We start from the raw sequence: 18,579 nt of genomic DNA on the forward strand, positions 1-18,579 counted from the left end.
CCCCAGCCTCCTCACCTGAAAAGCCCCTCCCCTTTCTCAGTGTCGGAGCCCCCCACTTCTCCAGCCTGGGGTCTTGATCCCGGCAGAAGGAGAAACGACTCAAAACCAGCACTGGCCGCACTTTGAGCCTTCCTTATTCCAGGGAAGGGGCCTCATCTTGCCCACCCCTTACCCCCGTGCCCTTCTCAACCCATCCCGCCGCGCATAGGCAGCCAGAAGGCAGGGTGCTGCTGCAGATGCTCCAGGCCCACCTCAGGTGGGCTCGTGGGATGCACCTCGCCTGACCGACCCCTGCCATGGCAGGGAAATAGGCCAGGCCCACAAACAGGGCAGCGAGCCCAGGCCAGGGGCTAACCTTGGGCACCATGGCCTCCAGGCTCTGCACTGTGAAGTGACCTTGTCGTTCTGTGAAGGGTGCCAGCCCCATTTACAAGATGTGCGGTGACCTGCGGGAGAACCTACGCTTGTGGAAGAATCCTTAGCTTCCGTGTTATAACCCATTATTCACAAAGCTTCGTTGGACTTGACCAGTAGGGGGCGCTGCCAGAGACCAGAAACTTTCATGGGAGCAGCATTGCCTTTGAGGAGGTCTTGGGGTTAGGATGAGGCCTGGAATTGTTTTCAAAGTGGTGTTTGGACCCCTAAGGCCTGGGGGGAAGTCTGAGTGTGATTTGTTTGCTGCCTTCCCCCACCTTTCCTGGACCCAGTGGGCCCCTCTCAGCCCTGGGGTCCTCTGGCTATCTTACCTGCACTCAGCTTGGAATTGGAGGCCTGAGGTGGAGATCCCATCTGTCACTGTCAGAGGATGACCCTAACCCCATCTCTCCCTTGGGGTGATCTGGCTGCTGAGTCACCTGGCCAGCCCTGTGGAGCTGGATACATTGCGCAATAGAATAGAGGAGGGCGGTGGAGGTGGGAGGCTGCCGTACAGCTGCTCTTTCCATCATGGAAAATGGTATACACCTGTTCCCAGCACACCAAAGCCTCTAAACCAGAGAGTGGGCCCTTACCCCCGACCCCCATAGCCAGCATTCATGCCCCCACCACAGGCACGGCTTGGTCAGAGCCGTAGCTGCTCCAGAAGGAGCCCAGCCTGGAGTAGGCAGTGCCGCCTGAACCTGGCCGTTTTCTCGGGCCTTGTGAGTATATTCCAGCAGGTGCCCTCAGGCAGCAGGAGTGAGGCCCTGACAGAGCTCACTTTGGTTGGTGGGACCTTTTCCCACCCTGGAGATTTATTAGCATTAGGGCTCACGCCCTCCCCATCACCACAAAGCTGCTAATGCTCGTGACTTTTACTCTCTCGCCTCCAACGGAAAGCTGGGGTGAACCTCAGTAGTGCCCACACTATTTTAAAAGATGTTATTTTATGCAATAAACTGTCTCCTGAGCAGGCTTTGGCCCTGAGAAGTGTTTTGCAATGCATTGAAGGAACTGCGGCCATGGAATTTTTGAATGATTTTGCAGTAAAGACCTGATCTTTCTAATTGCTGTTTTTGCTTCTAAATCCCAACGCCGCCACTAATTGGGGAAGACCACGGGCCATCTGCCACCCATTACCATCTGTGATAGGGCTCTCCCTGCCCTGGTGGTCAGTCCCTGGGCACAGCAGAGTGCTCAGAGGTTAGGAGCAAACACTTGAAGGCAGGGGCTTGTGTGCCTTGAGTGAGCACAGAGGAGAAGGTAATGGGCTTTGGGAGGTTTACTCACATACGCTCATATGTAACAACCGAAGCTGATGCCAGAAATTCCACACAAAAACAGCATTTTTCCTGGGCCTTAAATGTCATAGCATAGAATCCTGACACTGGGACACATGAAACTTCAAGACTGGATCTCTCACTGGGTTATGAAGGAGAGAGGGGGCTTCAGAAAGACAGGCTGCTTAAGCAGGGCCCCTGGTTCAGGGCTCATGGCTTTTGTGCTGCAAGTGGCCTTTACTTGGCTGTTGACCTTCCTCTGAAGTTCCAGGGGAAGCCCACCACAGCCATCATTGTCACAGGAGAAGGGAGTTCGACTAACCTGCAGGGAAATCAAGTTGCAGGGCCCTGGTCAGAGTTTCCTGTCCTTGAAGGCTCCTCCCAGCCTGCTAGGGAGCACCCTCTGCCCATCCCATGAGCCCAGCTTTGCCTCCCTCCAGGGGCAGTAGGTGGAAGGTCTGGAGAAGAAAAGAGGAGATGGGTGTGCGGATTAGGGGCAGCAGGCCCAGTGGAGGGCCATGGGCTTGTGACCTGGGTGCTGCTTTGCCTTTGGACTCAGCCCAGCCGTCCTCCACAGTGTGCCTCTGGGGGCACCTGTTTCCCCCCTCCCCCTCCTGCATAAAGAAAATGGGAGGCTTGAAGAGGGGAAAGGTTCATCTCATAATAAAAGTAGTGATAATAGTTACTAATATATTGACTTTCCTGTGTGTGAGGCATTGTGCTAATTAAGCACATCTCATCTTCATAACAGGCCTATAAAGTAGGTGTTAGTACCCCCAGTTTACAGGAAGGAAAACTGAGATGCAGAGATAAGGCAAATCTCCCAAGGTCCCAAGGCCAGCAAGTGGTAGAGCTGGGCATGAGACCTGTCTGACCCCAGGCAAGGACCTACCAGCCACTCCCACCCTGCCTGGCTTGCTGGGTAACTCTGGGACTAGTGAGGAGGGACCTCAAGGCGATTCATCCAGCCACTCATTTTCTAAGCATGCCAAGCACCAGGGTTATGAGTGCTGAATTCTGCCAGGTGCCTGCCCTGGAGGAGCCCGGGATGCCAGCAGACCTCAGACGCACTGAGATAATTGACACAAAATGGAGTTACTCGTGGGCAAAGCCTAGTAGGAGTAAAGGCATGGAGGTGAAGGAGTTCAGGGAAGCAGGTAGCCAGATTCAGGTTCCAACCAAACCCTCAGCCCTCAGGAGGTGGAGGAGGTGGTGTCAGGAGGGGCCAAGGCCTGGGGCAGTTGTTCCTTGAGGGCCCTCAGAGTAAGGGGCCACAGGAGCTGGGGTTTGCCAATGCCTGGAGTAAGTGTAACCTCCAGTCAGGGGGCAGGAGGCTGCCTTCCCCAGAGAGGTAGAAGATTCCTAAAGATAAGCCTCCAAAGTATAGAGCCCTAGGGCTGGACTCAAGATTCTGGCCTCCAGGGGTTGCTCTGAGCTTACACCGAGGACAGATGGGAGGGCAGCCCCCTCCCTCACAGGGATCAAGGGAGGGGGTCACGGAGGGAGTGAATCTGGTCAGGAAAAGTTGGTGGGGAGGCTCCTGTCCCCCTCATCCGCCATCCTGGCCCTGCTGCCTCCTCCTCCCGGAAGGCAGCCATGTGTGGCCTAGGATCCCGGGAGGTGCAGGGCGAGGGAGTGGCGTCTCCGCTCCTGGGGCGCTGGCCCGGCCCAGAGGGGACAGGAAGCCGGGACACCGGGGATTGTCTCTCGAAGCCACAGCCCAGCCCCAGCCCGGGAGGAAGTTCTGCTGGGCGCTGCCCGCCGGTGCCTCCCTCGCTATATTGTTGAACAGGAAACCCGGCAACGCGGGCGCCGGGCGGCCAAGGAACGAGAGCCGGACGCGAGCCCACGCGCGCCCGCTGGGGCAAGTAGAGGCGAAGCCCGAGGCCGGCGAGCCGGTGCCCCGAGGTGCAGGGCCGGGCGGGGGGCGCTAAACTGCTCCGAGGGGCCGTGGTGGTGGGGCGCAGATGGCCGCCGCCCTCCCCTCTGCCCTGCTCACCACGCGAGGGCCGGAGCTGCGCGAGCCCGGGAGTGGAGCCGCGGCACGGATCTATCTGGGGAACGTGGAGCGCAGAGCTGCCCTAGGGCCGGGGGCGGGAGGGGCACAGGCCCAGGCCCCCAGTGCCGAGCCAGGTGTTGGCACCGCTGTGACTCGCGTCGCCCCGGTCAGTGGACGCAGGGCACTTCTTGGCGACGCGTCCGTCCTTGAGCTCCGGGAGGCTCCACGCTCCCCCATCCTTCCCCTTCTCTTCGCCCCCAGAGAGTCGGGGAGGAAGCCGAGGTCCGGGTCCCCTCCTCGCCCACCGCGAGACGCCGCGCTCTGTGGGCGTCCCTGCCGTGGGAACCCCGCTCCGAGTTTTTCTTGGCCCCGCGCGGCTGCGCGGGGAAAGGGCCTAGGGAGAAAGGAGGGGGACCGGAGCAGGTGATGCCGCAATAAGCTGGAGAGGGCTCGGAGTTGGAGATTCAGAGCACGGACAGCTTCACTCGGATCCGGGTCGAGCCCCGCGGGGTGTCCCGGCGCGGCCGGCCCAGGGCACAGGGGCTCCAGAGGAGCAAATCCCGAGTGGAGAAAATCTCTCTGGACACAGTCCCCCAAGCCCCTGCCCCCTCCCTCACATCTCCCCACGTTCCTTGCCCCGCCCCCAGCTTCCCCGCAGGCCCAGGCAGAGGCATTCAGCCCCTCCTGGCCCCTCCCAGACACAGCTACTTTGAAAATTGGGGGCAGCCGGGTCCCTCCTGAGTGTCCCTCTCCCTCTTTGCTCCCCTCCCCAGCTCCTGGTCCCGGTGGTCTCTCAGCCTTGCCCTTGGAAGCTCAGCCCAGAGAGATGATAGGGACCTAACCTGCACCCACCCGCCAGCTCCACCACTCAGCTAATGGGCGCCCTGAGGTCTGCCCTGTCCAAGTGAGTGCGCGGCCTGGGGTAACGGGTGAGGTGGCGTGAGGGGGTATCCTCTCCCCTGGGACTTCTTGGCTCAGTCCTGGGCCCCTCACTGATCGCACCTCCGGAGTCCAGTGTGCTCAGTGACACAAGCATAAGAGAGGGATCGGTATGCGCCCCTCCCCCGTTCCTGGGGTCCCTTAGCTTCAGCAGGCAGCCGGGCTTTCGGCTGCTGGTCCCGGGCCACCTTTTGGTACAGGAGAAGGTGTGGTCAGTGTAAGAGCTTGAAGGGATAGCCACTTCCGGAGGAAGACACCGACTCATCGCTTTGGTGGGGACACAGGCAGATTTACAGTGAGACTCTGCCCACTCTCCCGACCCGCTAGGAGCCAGGCTGCGGCTGCCTCGGAGTGGGGGGACTTGTGTTCATTGCAGGAGAACTTTGGAGGGCCCTGGGGATCGCTATGAGTCGGAATCGACTCGAAGGCAGTGAGTTTGGTTTTTTGTTTTTTTTGGGGGGGGGATGCCACCTCATGGGTAGTCACTGTCACGAAGTCCATTTTCTAGGGGTCACTCTCATGGGGCATGCAGGGATTACTGGGCAAGTAGGCGGAGCGCAAGGGCCGAGCCTCCTTTGGGGGAGCGGAGGTGGGAGCTAGAGAGCTGGGGCGGTGCGGGCCGGTCTGGGCGGGCCGGGCTCGGGGTTCACGTCTGCGACGAAGCTGCTGGGTAGAGGAGAAACCAAGAGAACTGGTTTCCCTGCCTCGGCAGACGCAGCCCTGCCGCCCTGACCCTGGGACTAAGCGGGGCAGGGGCATCACCGGGGCAGAACCGCGAGGGAGCCGCCCCCACAGCCGGCGCCTAGGCCAAGATCCCGCAGGTTGCGTTCTCAGACTCCTAGCGGGAGGGGGCGCTGCGGGACCGTCCGCGGACACCCTACAGACTGCAGGAAGCGGGACCCGGCGGACAGCGGAAGCGGCGGGAAATGGGCAGTTCTTCCCATTTTACAGACGGGGATACTGAGGACCTGTCAGTTTTTAGGCAGCTGTGGTGTCGATCACCCCAACTCTTTGAGCCAAAGCCTCCCAGGCAGTACGGTTGGATCAGTGTTACCCCCAACCTCCCCACCACGGGGCGGAAGCGAGGCTCAAATCTTATAACCAACGCCACAGAATGAAGGGGTTGTCGTTAGTCCATCATGGAGTGTAAGAACGGGAGCCATAGAGATTGTCTTGTTCAAGTCTCCCAATTTAGATAGGAAAACTCAGCCCCGGGCGCACAGGGCGAGGGCAGAATGGGGATTGGAACCCAGGCCTCCTCCCACCCCGTGCGGTACTCTTGCCTGCTCCGCAGCCTTGACCTCCGTGTCCTCCGGTATCCCTCCCGCCTTGTTGCCCGCAGAGAAGCGCCGCGGCCGCGATGGCGGCGGACGTCGAGGGCGACGTGTACGTGTTGGTGGAGCACCCCTTCGAGTACACGGCCAAGGATGGGTGCCGCATCGCCATCCAGCCCAATGAGCGCTACCAGCTGCTGCGCCGCAGCACGGAGCACTGGTGGCACGTGCGGCGCGAGCCCGGAGGCCGCCCCTTCTACCTGCCTGCGCAGTACGTGCGCGAGCTGCCCGCGCTCGGCGGCCCCGCAGCCCCTCCGCCACTGCCAGCGCCCCACCTGGGCCCCACAGCCCCAGAGCCACTCGCTTACGACTACAGGTTCGTGAGCGCGCGGGTGCCTGCGGGCCCCGACGGCGCCCCCGCCCAGCCCCCGAGCCGCACCGGCTCCCTGTGCAGCTCAGCGCGGCGCGGCGCTTTGGTCCAGCGCAGCAGCCTGGCGCCGGGCCTGCCAGCCTGCCTGTACGTGCGACCCGCGGCGCCGGTGAGGCCCGCGCAGTCCCTGGACGACCTGGCACGTTCTGCGGCGCCCCCTACCGGCCTCCTTGGGACCACCAGTCGCTACAAGGCCTGCAGCGTGGCAGGCTCCTGGGTGTGCCCGCGGCCCCTGGCGCGCAGTGGCTCGGACAAGTTCTGCGAGATCATCCAGGACGTGCGTGGCTCGCCGCTGGAGGAGCGCCCGGACCAGGTACGTAACCCGGAGAGGAGTAGAGGGCTGCTTCCGTATGAAGCCGGGTTCAAGGAGACCCGCTTAGTGTCCGGTTTGACACCCAGTGTCCGTTGGACCAGTTCCCTAACACAGAATACCGAGCCTCACGTTCCTCAGTCACAAAACCAGCATGGTACAGACTCACAATCCCTTATCTGCATTTCCAAAATGCCAGCACTCTGGGAGGCCAAAGGTTTTTTGTAACTCAATTGGTGGCAAAATTTGACTTGAACTGTTGTTATGTCATTGATACCCAAACCCACTGCTGTCGAGTCGATTCCAACTCATAGCGACCCTATAGGACAGAGTAGAACTGCCCGCACAGAGTTTTCTAGGCTGTAATCTTTATGGAAGCAGACTATCATCTTTCTCCTGAAGGGCGCCTGGTGGGTTTGAACCGGTGACCTTTTCGTTTAGCAGCAGAGTACTCAACCACTGTGCCACCAGAGCTCCCTGCAGGCCATTGATCGTCTTTATTTATCCCACTTGGTATGAATATTCATGTTTTGCTGCAGAAATGCTGTTGTTAGTTGCCCTTGAGTCGGCTCCAACTCATGGAGACCCCATGTACAAACAGAGCTAAACGTTGCCCGGTCCTGCCCCACTTTCACTACTGTTGGTATGCTCCAGTCCATTGTTGGGGCCACTGTGTATTTTTAGAGCTTTTCAACCTAGGGGCGCGTCTTCCAGCGCAATATTGGGCAATAGTCCGTTGTAATCCATAGGGCTTTCACTGGTTAAATTTTGGAAGTGGATCACCAGGCCTTTCTTCTTAGCCTCTCTTAGTCTAGAAGCTCCACTGAAACCTGCCCACCATGGGTGACTCTGTTGGTATTTGAAATACCAGTAGCATAGCTTCCAGCATCATAGCAACACACAAGCCACCACGGACAAATGGGTGGGGGTGCAGAAATGCAAATGAGCTTAATTACAGGATGCTGCCCCAAGCCCTGCTAGAGCATTATATAACACAGGGTAGGTATATGCACCTTATTACTTTTCTAAAATCTGAACCATTCGGTATTCTGAAAAGCATCTGGATATGGAATAAGGAGCTGGGGACTGTGGCCGGCTCTACCTGCCTCGCCTTTCTCACTGGAGTTTGGGGACTCAGATGAGATGATGAATGTGAATGTCAGGGTCTGCTTCTCTTTTTGGCTGCTTCCAACATTTCAGTTCCCTTTTTTAAAAAAAAAAAAAAAACTTTTGATGGCTTTGTTTCAGAATGAAGTCTAGTATGGTAAGAGATGTTTTCTTCTTCAGATTCCAGTTATGTTAATTTGAGAAATCGAAAATAGAGCACGTTTTAAAACACTCTTACATCCTCAGAATCATTGAGGTGGCCCTGTGTTCTTGAACTTTCGGAACTTTTCAGGGAGAGGCAGTCTGGGGAAAAAAGTTGCACAGACTCAGTTCTCCTATCTGCCACCAGCTGTTTAATTCTGAGCAATTCACTTCCCCTCTTGGGGGTCTCAGTTTGTTCTTTAGCCCAAAGAATGGGTAGGTGATGGAGGGGATCTGGATGGCCTCTGACATTTGTGAGTCTCTGATTTCTTTCTTTGAACTTGATAACATTACAACAAGCACTGATGCCGGCCGCATGCCAGGACTGAGGCCAGGATGCTGGGAGAAATGAGACATGGTCCCTATTTGCGAGCTGTCTGGTCTTCCTGCCCAGTTATAGTGCAAAGAGTTCGGGTTTTGAGGCTATTCTTCAGTTGCCATCCAGTGGACTCGGACTCATGGGCACCCCATGTGTGCGTCAGAGTAGAACTGTGCTCCATAGGGTTTTCAGTGGCCGATTTTTCGGAAGTAGATTCCCAGGCCTTTCTTCTAATGCCTCTGAGTGGACTCAAATGTCCAGCCTTTCGGTTAGCAGCCGCGCGTTAACGTTTGCATAACCCACGGACTCTTGAGGCTACAAGAACTCTACTGGGTCCCCTGCCAACTGCTACTAAACCACGTAAGCCCCCCAGCTTCAATGTCCTCGTGTAAACGCAGGACAATACCTAAAGAATAGGAACGTTGTGAGCCTTATAATGAGCTGAGCTGTGGAAGCGCTTGGCACGTAGTAGGCGGTGCACCAAGACTGGCTCGGTTCGCATTAGTGTAGCCGTTCCTCCAGTTTTTGCAGGGGACAGCCCGCCCCCTTGTGGCCAGTGGAGAGAGCAGCAACCCGCGGGTGGGATCGGGGAGTAGGGCAGGTCCCTGTGCCCAGTGCCCCTGCCAACCGACCAGGCATCTTCTCTGGGATGGGTGGCTGGATGCTAGAGCTCTTTCCCTGGTACCTCTCCGTTTCCGGGGCAGGCTCCTGGCAGCGCACTCACAAGCCTCTCGGCGTTCTGTGTTCTCATGATTGTGGGACGGTCTGTCTGCCACTTGGAGGTGTGCTCCATGTTGGCAGAGACTGGCCTAGTTCTCTGAACCCCCGCACCTGTCTCAGGGCCTGGCCCATAGGGTGTGCACTGGAAATGTGTGTAGACATGGGGGGAGGGCAGCAGCCCCTTTACCCATGAGCTAAGACTCTATAGGTCTGAGTGGGAGACCTACAGACCCTGTCCCTCCTGAGAAATCACCCCAGCTAACGGAGTCTCTTCCCTTCCTGGTGGTATCTTCTCCCCTCCTTCCTCCAGCTCCGGTCCCTACATTGCAGGGGTGTGTTGAGAGGGGGAGGGCAGAGGTGATGGTAGTAGTGGGTTGCTTGCTCAGGGATGTTTGCCAGAGACCTATCAGGTGGGAGGCTGCTGCCTGGTCTCACTTCCGGCCCTAATTCACTGTGTGACCTGGGCAAGTTGCTCAGCACCTCTGGTCCTGCCTCCTCACCTGTGTAATGAGTATAATAAATTACACTGCCTATGACAGTGCTTTATTTAAGTGTCAGCTGTGGATCTCCCTGACACTCCATTCCCTCTGCCCCTGCCAACAAACCCCAGGGGCATGTAGTTGGTTCTCCCTGGGAAGGAGGTACCACCCCTGCTCATAACTGTTCAAGAAAGCCTTTAGTGAAGGAACTTCCTGAAAGATGAGCCTGACTGTTTTCTCCTCAAGCACTGCACTCCACTCCTCCTGGTCCTTCTTTCGTCCATTCAGCATGAATTGATTGAACATCTGCCAAGCACCAGGTGACCCTTCAATTACAGCCGAAGCCCTAGGAGCTCGCCACCTGGAGGGGAGGCTGGCGGGAGGGGACAGATGCCTCAGTTTGGCCTGGCACAAGCCATCTGCAGTTGAGCTACACTCAGGGTGCCGTGGAGCACAGGCAGAGGTGGAGGTGTGAAAGGGTGCAGCACGTTTGGGGCCCTGCAGTTCCACCCCCACCCCACCCTGTGCAGCTGAAGCCCAGGGCACCTGTGTGGAAAGGGGCCAGGAGTGGGTGGCACCCGGCTAAGCAGGGCCTTGTAGGCCCTCGCCAGGAATTTGGACTTTATCCTGCAGTCATTGGAAGGCTTTTAGCAGAGAAAGGAGTGGGACAGAGACAAGACCCTCATGGCTGGGGCTGCAAAAACGGCCAGTGACCTTCAACAGCCAGGTCTTCTGGGCACATGGAAGGTTTAAGAGGTGGACTTGGTGGGACCTGGTGGCTGATGGGATGGGGGTGGGCAGGGGAGGAGAATCAGAATGAGCTCTAGCTTCCCAGCTTGCACCTGGGCAGATGGTGGTGCTGTTTACTAAGGAGGACAACTTGGGGAGGGGAGGGCTGGGGCTGTTTACTAAGGCGGATGACTTCTGTGGGAGGGGAGGGCTGGGGGGAAATGCCGCGTCACTTTAGCCAGGCTAAAAGATTTCTTCCCTTCTGAGGATTCTGATGTTGAGGGGATTTCCAGAGCTGTTTCCTGGGTGAGGGGAGACCTGCAGGACCCTCTATCCAAGAGTCCAAGAGACAATTGGGTAGACGGGTCTGCTGTTCAGGAGGAGGCCTTCCTCATGTGATGGTGGAACCGCGGGTGTGACAAAGTGTAGATAGTGGGAACAAGAGAGTGCCTGAGGCAGCCCTGGGGCCACTGCATTTAGGCGACAGGAGGACAGAGGAGCCAGTGAGAGAGGAACAGCCAGAAAACACGAGGACAAGCAGCAGAGTGCAGGCCCAGAAGCTGAGGGACCGTGTTCACAAGGGTTACCAGAAAGTCCAGTGTGGATAAGGGCCTTGAAGCATCTATCTGATGTGGCCACCAGAAGGTTAGTGGCCACCTTATCAGGAGCTGGCCAAGGAGAGGTTGCTGAGGGCAGAGGGCAGTCGGCCAGAGAGCAGCGATAGTAAGGATGTGGATTCGAGAGTTGGACGACCCTCAGGAATGTGGCCAGAGAGGGGTGGAGGGTGAAAGACAGAGACCAGACTAAGACTAAGTGGATGGGCAGGGCCAGAAGAGGGGGAGGAGAGGATGAAGGTCGGGAAGAGAGGGTGGGAGAGGAGGTAGTTGATGAGCTGAGATTCTGAGGAGAAGGCAGTGAGGGAGGGGCCCAGGGCAGAGGGGAAATGATCTGCTTCCTCTGAGGAGGGGTAAGGGTTGCTGGGAGGGGGTGCCTGGAGGAAGATGGGGACAGTGTCCTGTCGATGAACAACTGGACAAGGGAAGAGGCCAGGCAGCATGAAAGACTGGTGAAGGTGGGGGCTGTGAACTGGGGTGGCCCGTCTGCCAGGGCATTAGCTCAGGATAGGCCATTCGACAGCAGCAGTACCCCCCAGGAGAAATGAGCCCCTACACTGTACGGCATTTTACAGCCTTGTTGTTTGTACTTGGTGTGTGCTGGTCCCCATGCTGGACCCCAGGGACACAAAAGTGTGGTACGACACGACATGGTCCCTATCCCAAGAGGACTACTGGTCCGATGGGCTCTCACTCAGAGCTTCACACAAAGGTTAAGGTCATCCTGCCTGCAACTTGAAAGACCTGAGTGTAAGCAGAGATTCAGAGAGGTTTGGTGACTGGCCCAGAGTCACACAGCCGGGAGGTACAGCTCAGCCCCAGGCCTCCTGACTCCAAATACAGTGCTCTGGCCACCAGACTTAGTCTCAGCCAGGTGGCCTTCAGGCTTGGCCATGTCCCCCAGTAAGGACAGTACAAGCTTAGGGCAAACAGTGCTGACTTCTCTGACCCCCTCTATGTGCCCAGCCCTGTGGGAGGGACTGCAAGGAGGGGAGCATGAATTCCAAACCGTGACCTCAGTATCTGCAGCTGAGGGTGTAGTTGGAGAATTAGGCATCCCAGAAGAAGGCAGAAGCAAATATTTCTGAAGAGGAAGAGATGGGGTGGTAAGCCAGGATGGCTTCCCCAAGGAGGCAGCTCCAGGAGCCCAAGGAAGCCAGGCAAATGCAGGTGAAACAAAGGACCTCTGAGACTCCTCCCCTGTGTCTTCGGGTCCCACCCCTGGGCAAGGGCCATCCTGAAGGGTGTGGCCACCTTCCTTGCCCCTTGGCCTCACAGGCAGGAAGGCCCAGGCCTGAGGGAGTTGGGCTGGAACCTGTCCAGCTGCCAGGACTTCAGGACATTGGCCACAGGGAGGAAGGAGTTACACCTGGCGGGCCACCACTGCAACTTCTTATGCAAACAGCTGAGGAGACACCTCACCTGAGCAGGGGAACTCCAAGGCGGTGGCAGGCCAGGAGTGGGGCTGGAAGGAGCCCCAGGGCCCTCATGCCTCCTCGTTCCTGGGAACTGTAAGTGGCCTTCACCCTGGGATTGGGAGCCCAGGGGAGGAGGCGCACTCCCAGGCAGTTTTCTCACCCTCCCATCCCTTTCCCACTCGCCACCTAGTTCTTTCCTGCACCCATCCTAAAACCCACCCGGGGAAATTCCACTGTGAGCTGCCCCTTCCCTCATCTCAGGATCCCAGGACTGGTACCACTTCCTGGGACAAACTCCAAGGGCACCTGTGGTGCCTTTGCCTCTGACGGACCCACCTACCTACCTTCCAGTCCAGCCAGGGAGCCCTTTGGAAAGGGAGTTTGGGAAAAGCGGGGAGCTGAGGCCAAGGTGAGGGTCCAGTGGGTCCCTTTGCCCATACTCCCTCCTCCCAACAACTCCCCCTAGCTCCCAGCTAGAGCAGCCACCCTGGCCTGACCCAGCTGGTTTCCCTCACACCTAGTGTGACCTTGTTTCCCTCCCTATGACTCACCTGCAGCCCCAGGCTGGCCCAGGAGTCCCGCTGCCCAGCCTATGACCTGGCTTGTGAGAGAGCAGGTTCTTGGGTATCCCCCTCCCATGCTCACTCCACATTCCTGTCCACTGAGAGCCTCCCCACCCACCCCTCCAAAGGCGAGAGGAGCAGCCACCCTCCCCTGCAGGCCGGGTAGCTGCCCCGTCTCCTCTGGGTGATCTCCCTCAGGCCTGGGCCTCATTATTCACCTCTTGATCTCTGATTCCCCTTAGCCCCTGGGCCTCCTCAGACAGGCCCCGTGACAAGCCCACCTGCCTCCCCGCTTCCTTCCTGCGGCAGATCATAGCAGTCGGCCTCACTCTAGACCTATTTACTCTTCCTGGAGCTGCCTATGTCCAGTAGTGGGAGGGAACCAACAGTCAGTCCTGAATGCTAGTCCTAATGGGTGGTCAGTGCCAGGCCGTGGGGCACGGAAGGTCCATGATCATGACCAGGGGATGGCTGGTCACTGGGAATATGATCAGGGTTCCATGCCAGGGTGTTGGGGGGATTTCGAGCTGGTTCTATGCTGAGGGGCAATGGGACAGTGGCTGTTGATTGACATGAGGCTGCCAGGGCTGCTGCTCTGGGACTCAGGGGCCCAAGAACTCTTGTTAAGATTGGGGAGGCTCTGTTTCCAAATTGAGGAAGGATTCTGGTGTTGAGTGGATTTCCAGAGCTGCTTCCTGGGCAAGGGGAGACCTGCAGGACACTCTATCTAGCTCAGGCTTGGGGCTTCTGTGGGCCCTCACTCTGCATCCTCCCCTCAGCTGGGGATCCACTGTGAGGCATAGAGGTTAGTAGGTCAGGGGTCCCTGTCTAGGTCTCTGTTCTGGAGGGTGGGCTGACTTGGGCCCAAGAGAGGAAGCAGAAGGGACCCTACTTCCAGATCCTCCCAGCCGTTTTCTTCCTTGTCTGCACAACTAGAAAACTCCTCAGCCTAGTCTGAATGTGCAAATTACGTTTTCCCCTCTATAAACATAGTTTAACCCCATTGCAAATGTTTGAATAATAGGGGGAAATTTCAACCTGATTACTGTCAGCAATTTGGTTTTGTCCTGTCCATTCGGCTTTACTGTCTATGCTGATGTGTTGTGGAGTGTTACAGACCTGGGGCATCACAGTGCATTGACAATTTCGGTCCTGCTTTTTCATTTAACATATTCATTTATTCAGTAAATGCCAGGTGCTGTACTGGGTGCTGGGGGAGGCAATGGAAAATAAGGCATAGTCTTTGCCTCTACCTTCGTGGTCAGGTAGCTTACTGTTCAGAAAGAGAGATTGGCAAGCAAACCAACAGTTATGATGGGCAGATGTGCTTGCAAGGTGCTGTTGGAGAGCATGTTGGAGAAGCTCCCCTCCCAAGATCTTGACTGGGGAGAGGGAAATCTGGGAGCGCCTCCTGGAGGAGGAAGGTGATGTCAGAAGGGAATCCTAAAGATTTCTACAATTTAGCCTCCTGTGAAACCCTCTGGACCTCGTGCCTTTTCCGTGGCAGATCTTTTTCTCATCAGTGGTAATTAGTCTATTCAAGTTTTCCACTACTTCTCTAGTTAACTTTGGCAATTTATATTTTACCAGGAAAGCATTCATTTTCTCTAGATGTGTAAAATCTTCACTTTAAAAATGTACTATAGATTTTTTTGTGGCCAAGTAAATGATTTTTCTGTTTTTCATAGACATACAAAAGTTGTATACAGATTTCCCCTGCTATCCAAAAGTAATGCGTTCCTATGAAGTCTTTTGTAAGCCCAAATGACGTAAAATGAAGAAGCAATTACCTCCCCCCACCCCACAGTCCAGCAGGACATATGCATCTACCAAAGTTCAGAGGAACGTATGTGTCCCACCAATCCTAGCCCCAGAGTCCAGATGGACACACGCAATTCAGACACACTTAATGATCCAGCATGCATTCTATTAATCAAAAAACATTTTTTCAACAAAAAATGTAATTGAGTCATGAAAGGGATATATCATATCACTATATTTTTAAACTCAAGCTGACTCTTGTCTTTTAATGGGAGAATTCACTCTATTCGAATTTAATTTAACAACTGCTAAACTGTATTTGATTTTATTACTTCCAGCTTATCTTACACTTATTGGCTTACTTTGTGGTTTGTTTGTTTTTGTTTTTTTCTGGTTCGATCAGGCTACTGATTCCCTCATTCTCCTTTTTCTTGGGATTCCTAATCAAATCCATATTCTATAGGATACACGTAGGTGGGTGTTCTTTTTCCCAGCATTTCCATCTGGAACTCACGGAACTCTGCCTGTCTGTAAACTCATATCTTTTTTCAGCTTAGAGAAATCTGTTGCTTGATTATTTTTCCCCCCTTCTTCTGCTTTGGTAACTCATGTTAGGTCTCCTGAGTCGATCCTCCCAGTTTCTTATATTTTCCCTCGTTATTTCTATCCGTACGTACTTTTGCTCTGAAGTTGGACATATTTCTTCCATTTGATCTTGCCAGCCACAAATTTGAATCTCAAGAGTGAAGATCTTCTCCTTCGATTCATATAACGATGTATTTTTAAAGTTCAAAAACAATCTTTTGGGATTTACTGGGTCAACGCAACATCAACAGGTTTGTGGTTTGGAGTCTCCTTAAGTGTTCTTATTTTTTGTTCAGGTTTTGTTCAGTGTGTATTTTCTAGCAGCTCTGTCTTCCTTTGAAAACAATTTTAACTAGGTAATATATTTATGTGGTTAAAAAAATCAAATGAAAACAAAACAAAAAAGAATATAGTAAAAAATCTCACACGCACACACCCCTGCTTTCATTCCTTGTTTGCCATCAACTCAAAAGTCACCACTTTCATTACTTCTTTCTCCATCCTTCCAGAGTTTCTATGTGCAAATACAAACTAATATTTGATGACTTGATTTTTTTAATCTCTCTTACACAAAGGTAGTATGTGGTATATCCTGTCCTGCACCTTGTTTATTGTTGCCTTTTTGATTTAATAATATATCTTGGAGGTTGTATGTAGAGAGTATCAGTCACTGTCCTTACAGCTACCTGGTTTTCCATTGTATAGATGTATCATAATTCACTCAGCCAGTCCCTGTTGATGGACACATGGATTGTTTCCCATCTTTTGCTATTACAAACAATGCTGTAATGATTAAACTTTCAGACATGTGCAGGTAAATGTAGGATAAGTCTCAGAAGTAGGGATGCTGGGTCAAAAGATAAATGACAGGTGTTTGACAAGTACTGGGGTTTATACCAATTTTCTCTCCCACCAACACAAATGAGAGAGCCTGTTACCTACAGCCTTGCCAGCTGAGTGTTGTCAAGCATTTGTTTTCTGCCAATCTGATAGGTAAAATATATTATCTTAAGGTAATTTGAATTTATATTTCTCTTTCAAGTGAGCATGGACATTTTTTCATATATTTAAGGGCTGTTTGTTTTTCTTTTTCTGTGCCCATTTGTCTGTTGGGTTATTGATCTTTTTCTTATTGATTTCTAGGAACTTTTTCTATATTAGGGTAAGTAGCTCTTTTACCATTACATGAGGTGCAGTTTTCTCCTTGCTTGTCTTTTGACTTTGCTAATGGTGTTTTTTTTCCATAAAAGTTTTCTTGAAATACATTTATGTAGTCAAATATATCAATCCTTTATTTATGACTTTTAGATTGGAGTCTTTGTTTCAAATGCCTCTTTTTTATTTTTATAATTTTACTGTTCAGAATATACACAGCAGAACATACATCAATTCAACAATTTCTACAGGTACAGTCCAGTGACAATGATTACATTCTTGAAGTACAACCATTCTCGCTCTCCTTTTCCAAGTTGTCCCTCCTCCATTAAAATAAACTTACTGCCTCCTAAGTTTCCTATCTAATCTTTCAAGTTGCTGTTGTCAGTTTGATCCCATATAGATAGTTCTTAAAAGAGTGCAATGCTCAAGGCAGACATTCTTTACTAGTTAGGCTATACTATTGTTCGGTTTAAAAAGACTTCTAGGAATATTTTCGGTTTAAGGTTTAAAGATTTTCTCAGGGAAATAGGAGGTTTAGGGGTTCATCCAGACGCAATGACTCCATAAAGTCTGGATTCCATCACCTCAGTTATATAAAAAGACAACAACAGGCAAATGTATAGAAACCAAAGTTTACTAGTGGTTACCAGGAGTGGGTGGGAGGGGGAAAGGGGGCCATTATTGCTTATGGAGCGCTGAGTTTAGGTTTACAGTGATGGAAAAATTGCACTGATTAAGGGCAAAGGTTGCACAGCCAATTAATGTAATTGATATCAAAAAATGGAACACCTGTAAAAAGCTGAATTGGGGAATGTTATGTGATATATTTACAACAATGACCAAAAAAAAAAAAAAAAAAAAGAGTAGCTGCTGAGGCTGCTTATGTACAGCCAAAAACCTCATGGGGTTTGGTTTCTTGGTTTAGAGACTTAGGGTCATGGTTTCATGGGACATCCTAGTTAATTGGCCTAATAGTGTATTTAGTGCTTTTGTTCTACCTCCTAGTTCCTTGTGTAGTGCCTGGGGTCTTAAAAGCTTGTAAGCAACCATCCAAGGTACAACAGTTGGTCTCTATTCACCCAGAGATACAGAGGAAGGAGAGTCAGGAGGAGGAGGAGGAAATGGAATGTGTGGCTAATTACCTCCATAGCAAACTGCCTCCTTTGCCATGAGACCAGAACTGGATGGTGCCTGGCTACCATTATGTTTTGATCAAAGATTCGATAGATGAATCCTGATGCAGAGGGGGAAAATGCAGGACAGAATTTCAAATTCTCAAAGGCCTCTTTTAATATAGAATTTTGCCCATATTTTCTTCCTTGAGTATTTTTATGGCTTTTTTTTTTTTTTTTTTTACCATTTAAATCTTTAATCCTTGGGGCTTTATCCAGATGGACAGTGTGAGATGAAGGATGAGAACCCACCTTATTTATTTTTTCTAAATGGTCATCCAGTCATCCCATCACCTTGTACTGCTAAGTCCACCTTTCCCCATGGTTGGTGATGATGTCCTAGGTCCCAGCGGTACTGGAGTCTAATAGCAGCAGGCTGTCTGTTTGTCTGTCTGTTCTGCTTTTCTCCGGTCAGTAGGCTGCCAGAGGAATGGAGATTATGTCTGTATCTGTTTGCCGGGCTCCGTTGAGCTGTTGGAGTACCCTACTTGGTGGGGGGCTCTAGACTGGAGAAAACTCAGTGGGCCCTGCCAGTGTGCCTGTGAGGCTGGGCAGCATCTGCTGTCAAGGCACCAGCAGGAAATCTCCCTGCTTCCTGCCTCCTCTGCTCTCCCAGCCTTAGGGTGCCTTGCCCACCTGTGGCTTCTCCTTGGTTCCCAGAGCAAGGGGTCTGGTACCAGGACCACCTTGCCTTCCCCCTGGAGTCCCGTGGTGGGCTCAGTTGGCCCCAGACTTCCCAGGATTCCCTGGATTCCAGCCTCCACCTCAGGTGCTCTCACCTGTGCCAGCCAGGCCCTGCCCCACCCACCTGCCCCAACTCCGGCATGGCCCAGGGCAGTAGAGGGGTGCAGTTGGGAGAAGCAGAGAAACAGAATATGTTTAAGCTGCTATATTCCCAGAATCCTAGCCCCATTAAACCAAACCAAACCCCTTGCCATCAAGTCGGTTCCGACTCAGGGAAATCCCGGGTCTGTAGAGTAGAACTGCTGTGAGCTTGGCTGTAATCTTTACAGAAGCAGATTGCCAGGTTTTTCTTTTACAGCACCACTGGGTGGGTTCCAACCACAAACCTTGAGGTTAGTAGTTGAGTGCAAATATTTTACG

The 18,579-nt window shown here is 53.4% G+C and overlaps 1 protein-coding gene across 1 annotated transcript in view; it reads left to right on the top strand.

The window, feature by feature from the left end:
- Window positions 1-4,503: 4,503 nt before the first annotated feature.
- The window catches only part of ARHGAP27 (Rho GTPase activating protein 27), a 35,285-nt gene continuing 21,209 nt past the window's right edge, over window positions 4,504-18,579 (top strand). Inside the window, exons 1-2 of the mRNA XM_004374271.2 lie at window positions 4,504-5,065; window positions 5,348-6,652. Coding sequence (XP_004374328.1) covers window positions 5,996-6,652 — 657 coding nt within the window. The 5' untranslated portion in view covers window positions 4,504-5,065; window positions 5,348-5,995. The remainder of the gene's footprint in view (window positions 5,066-5,347; window positions 6,653-18,579) is intronic.

Source organism: Trichechus manatus, unplaced genomic scaffold (genome assembly GCF_000243295.1).
Source record: "Trichechus manatus latirostris isolate Lorelei unplaced genomic scaffold, TriManLat1.0 scaffold00028, whole genome shotgun sequence".
Lineage (NCBI taxonomy): Eukaryota > Metazoa > Chordata > Mammalia > Sirenia > Trichechidae > Trichechus > Trichechus manatus.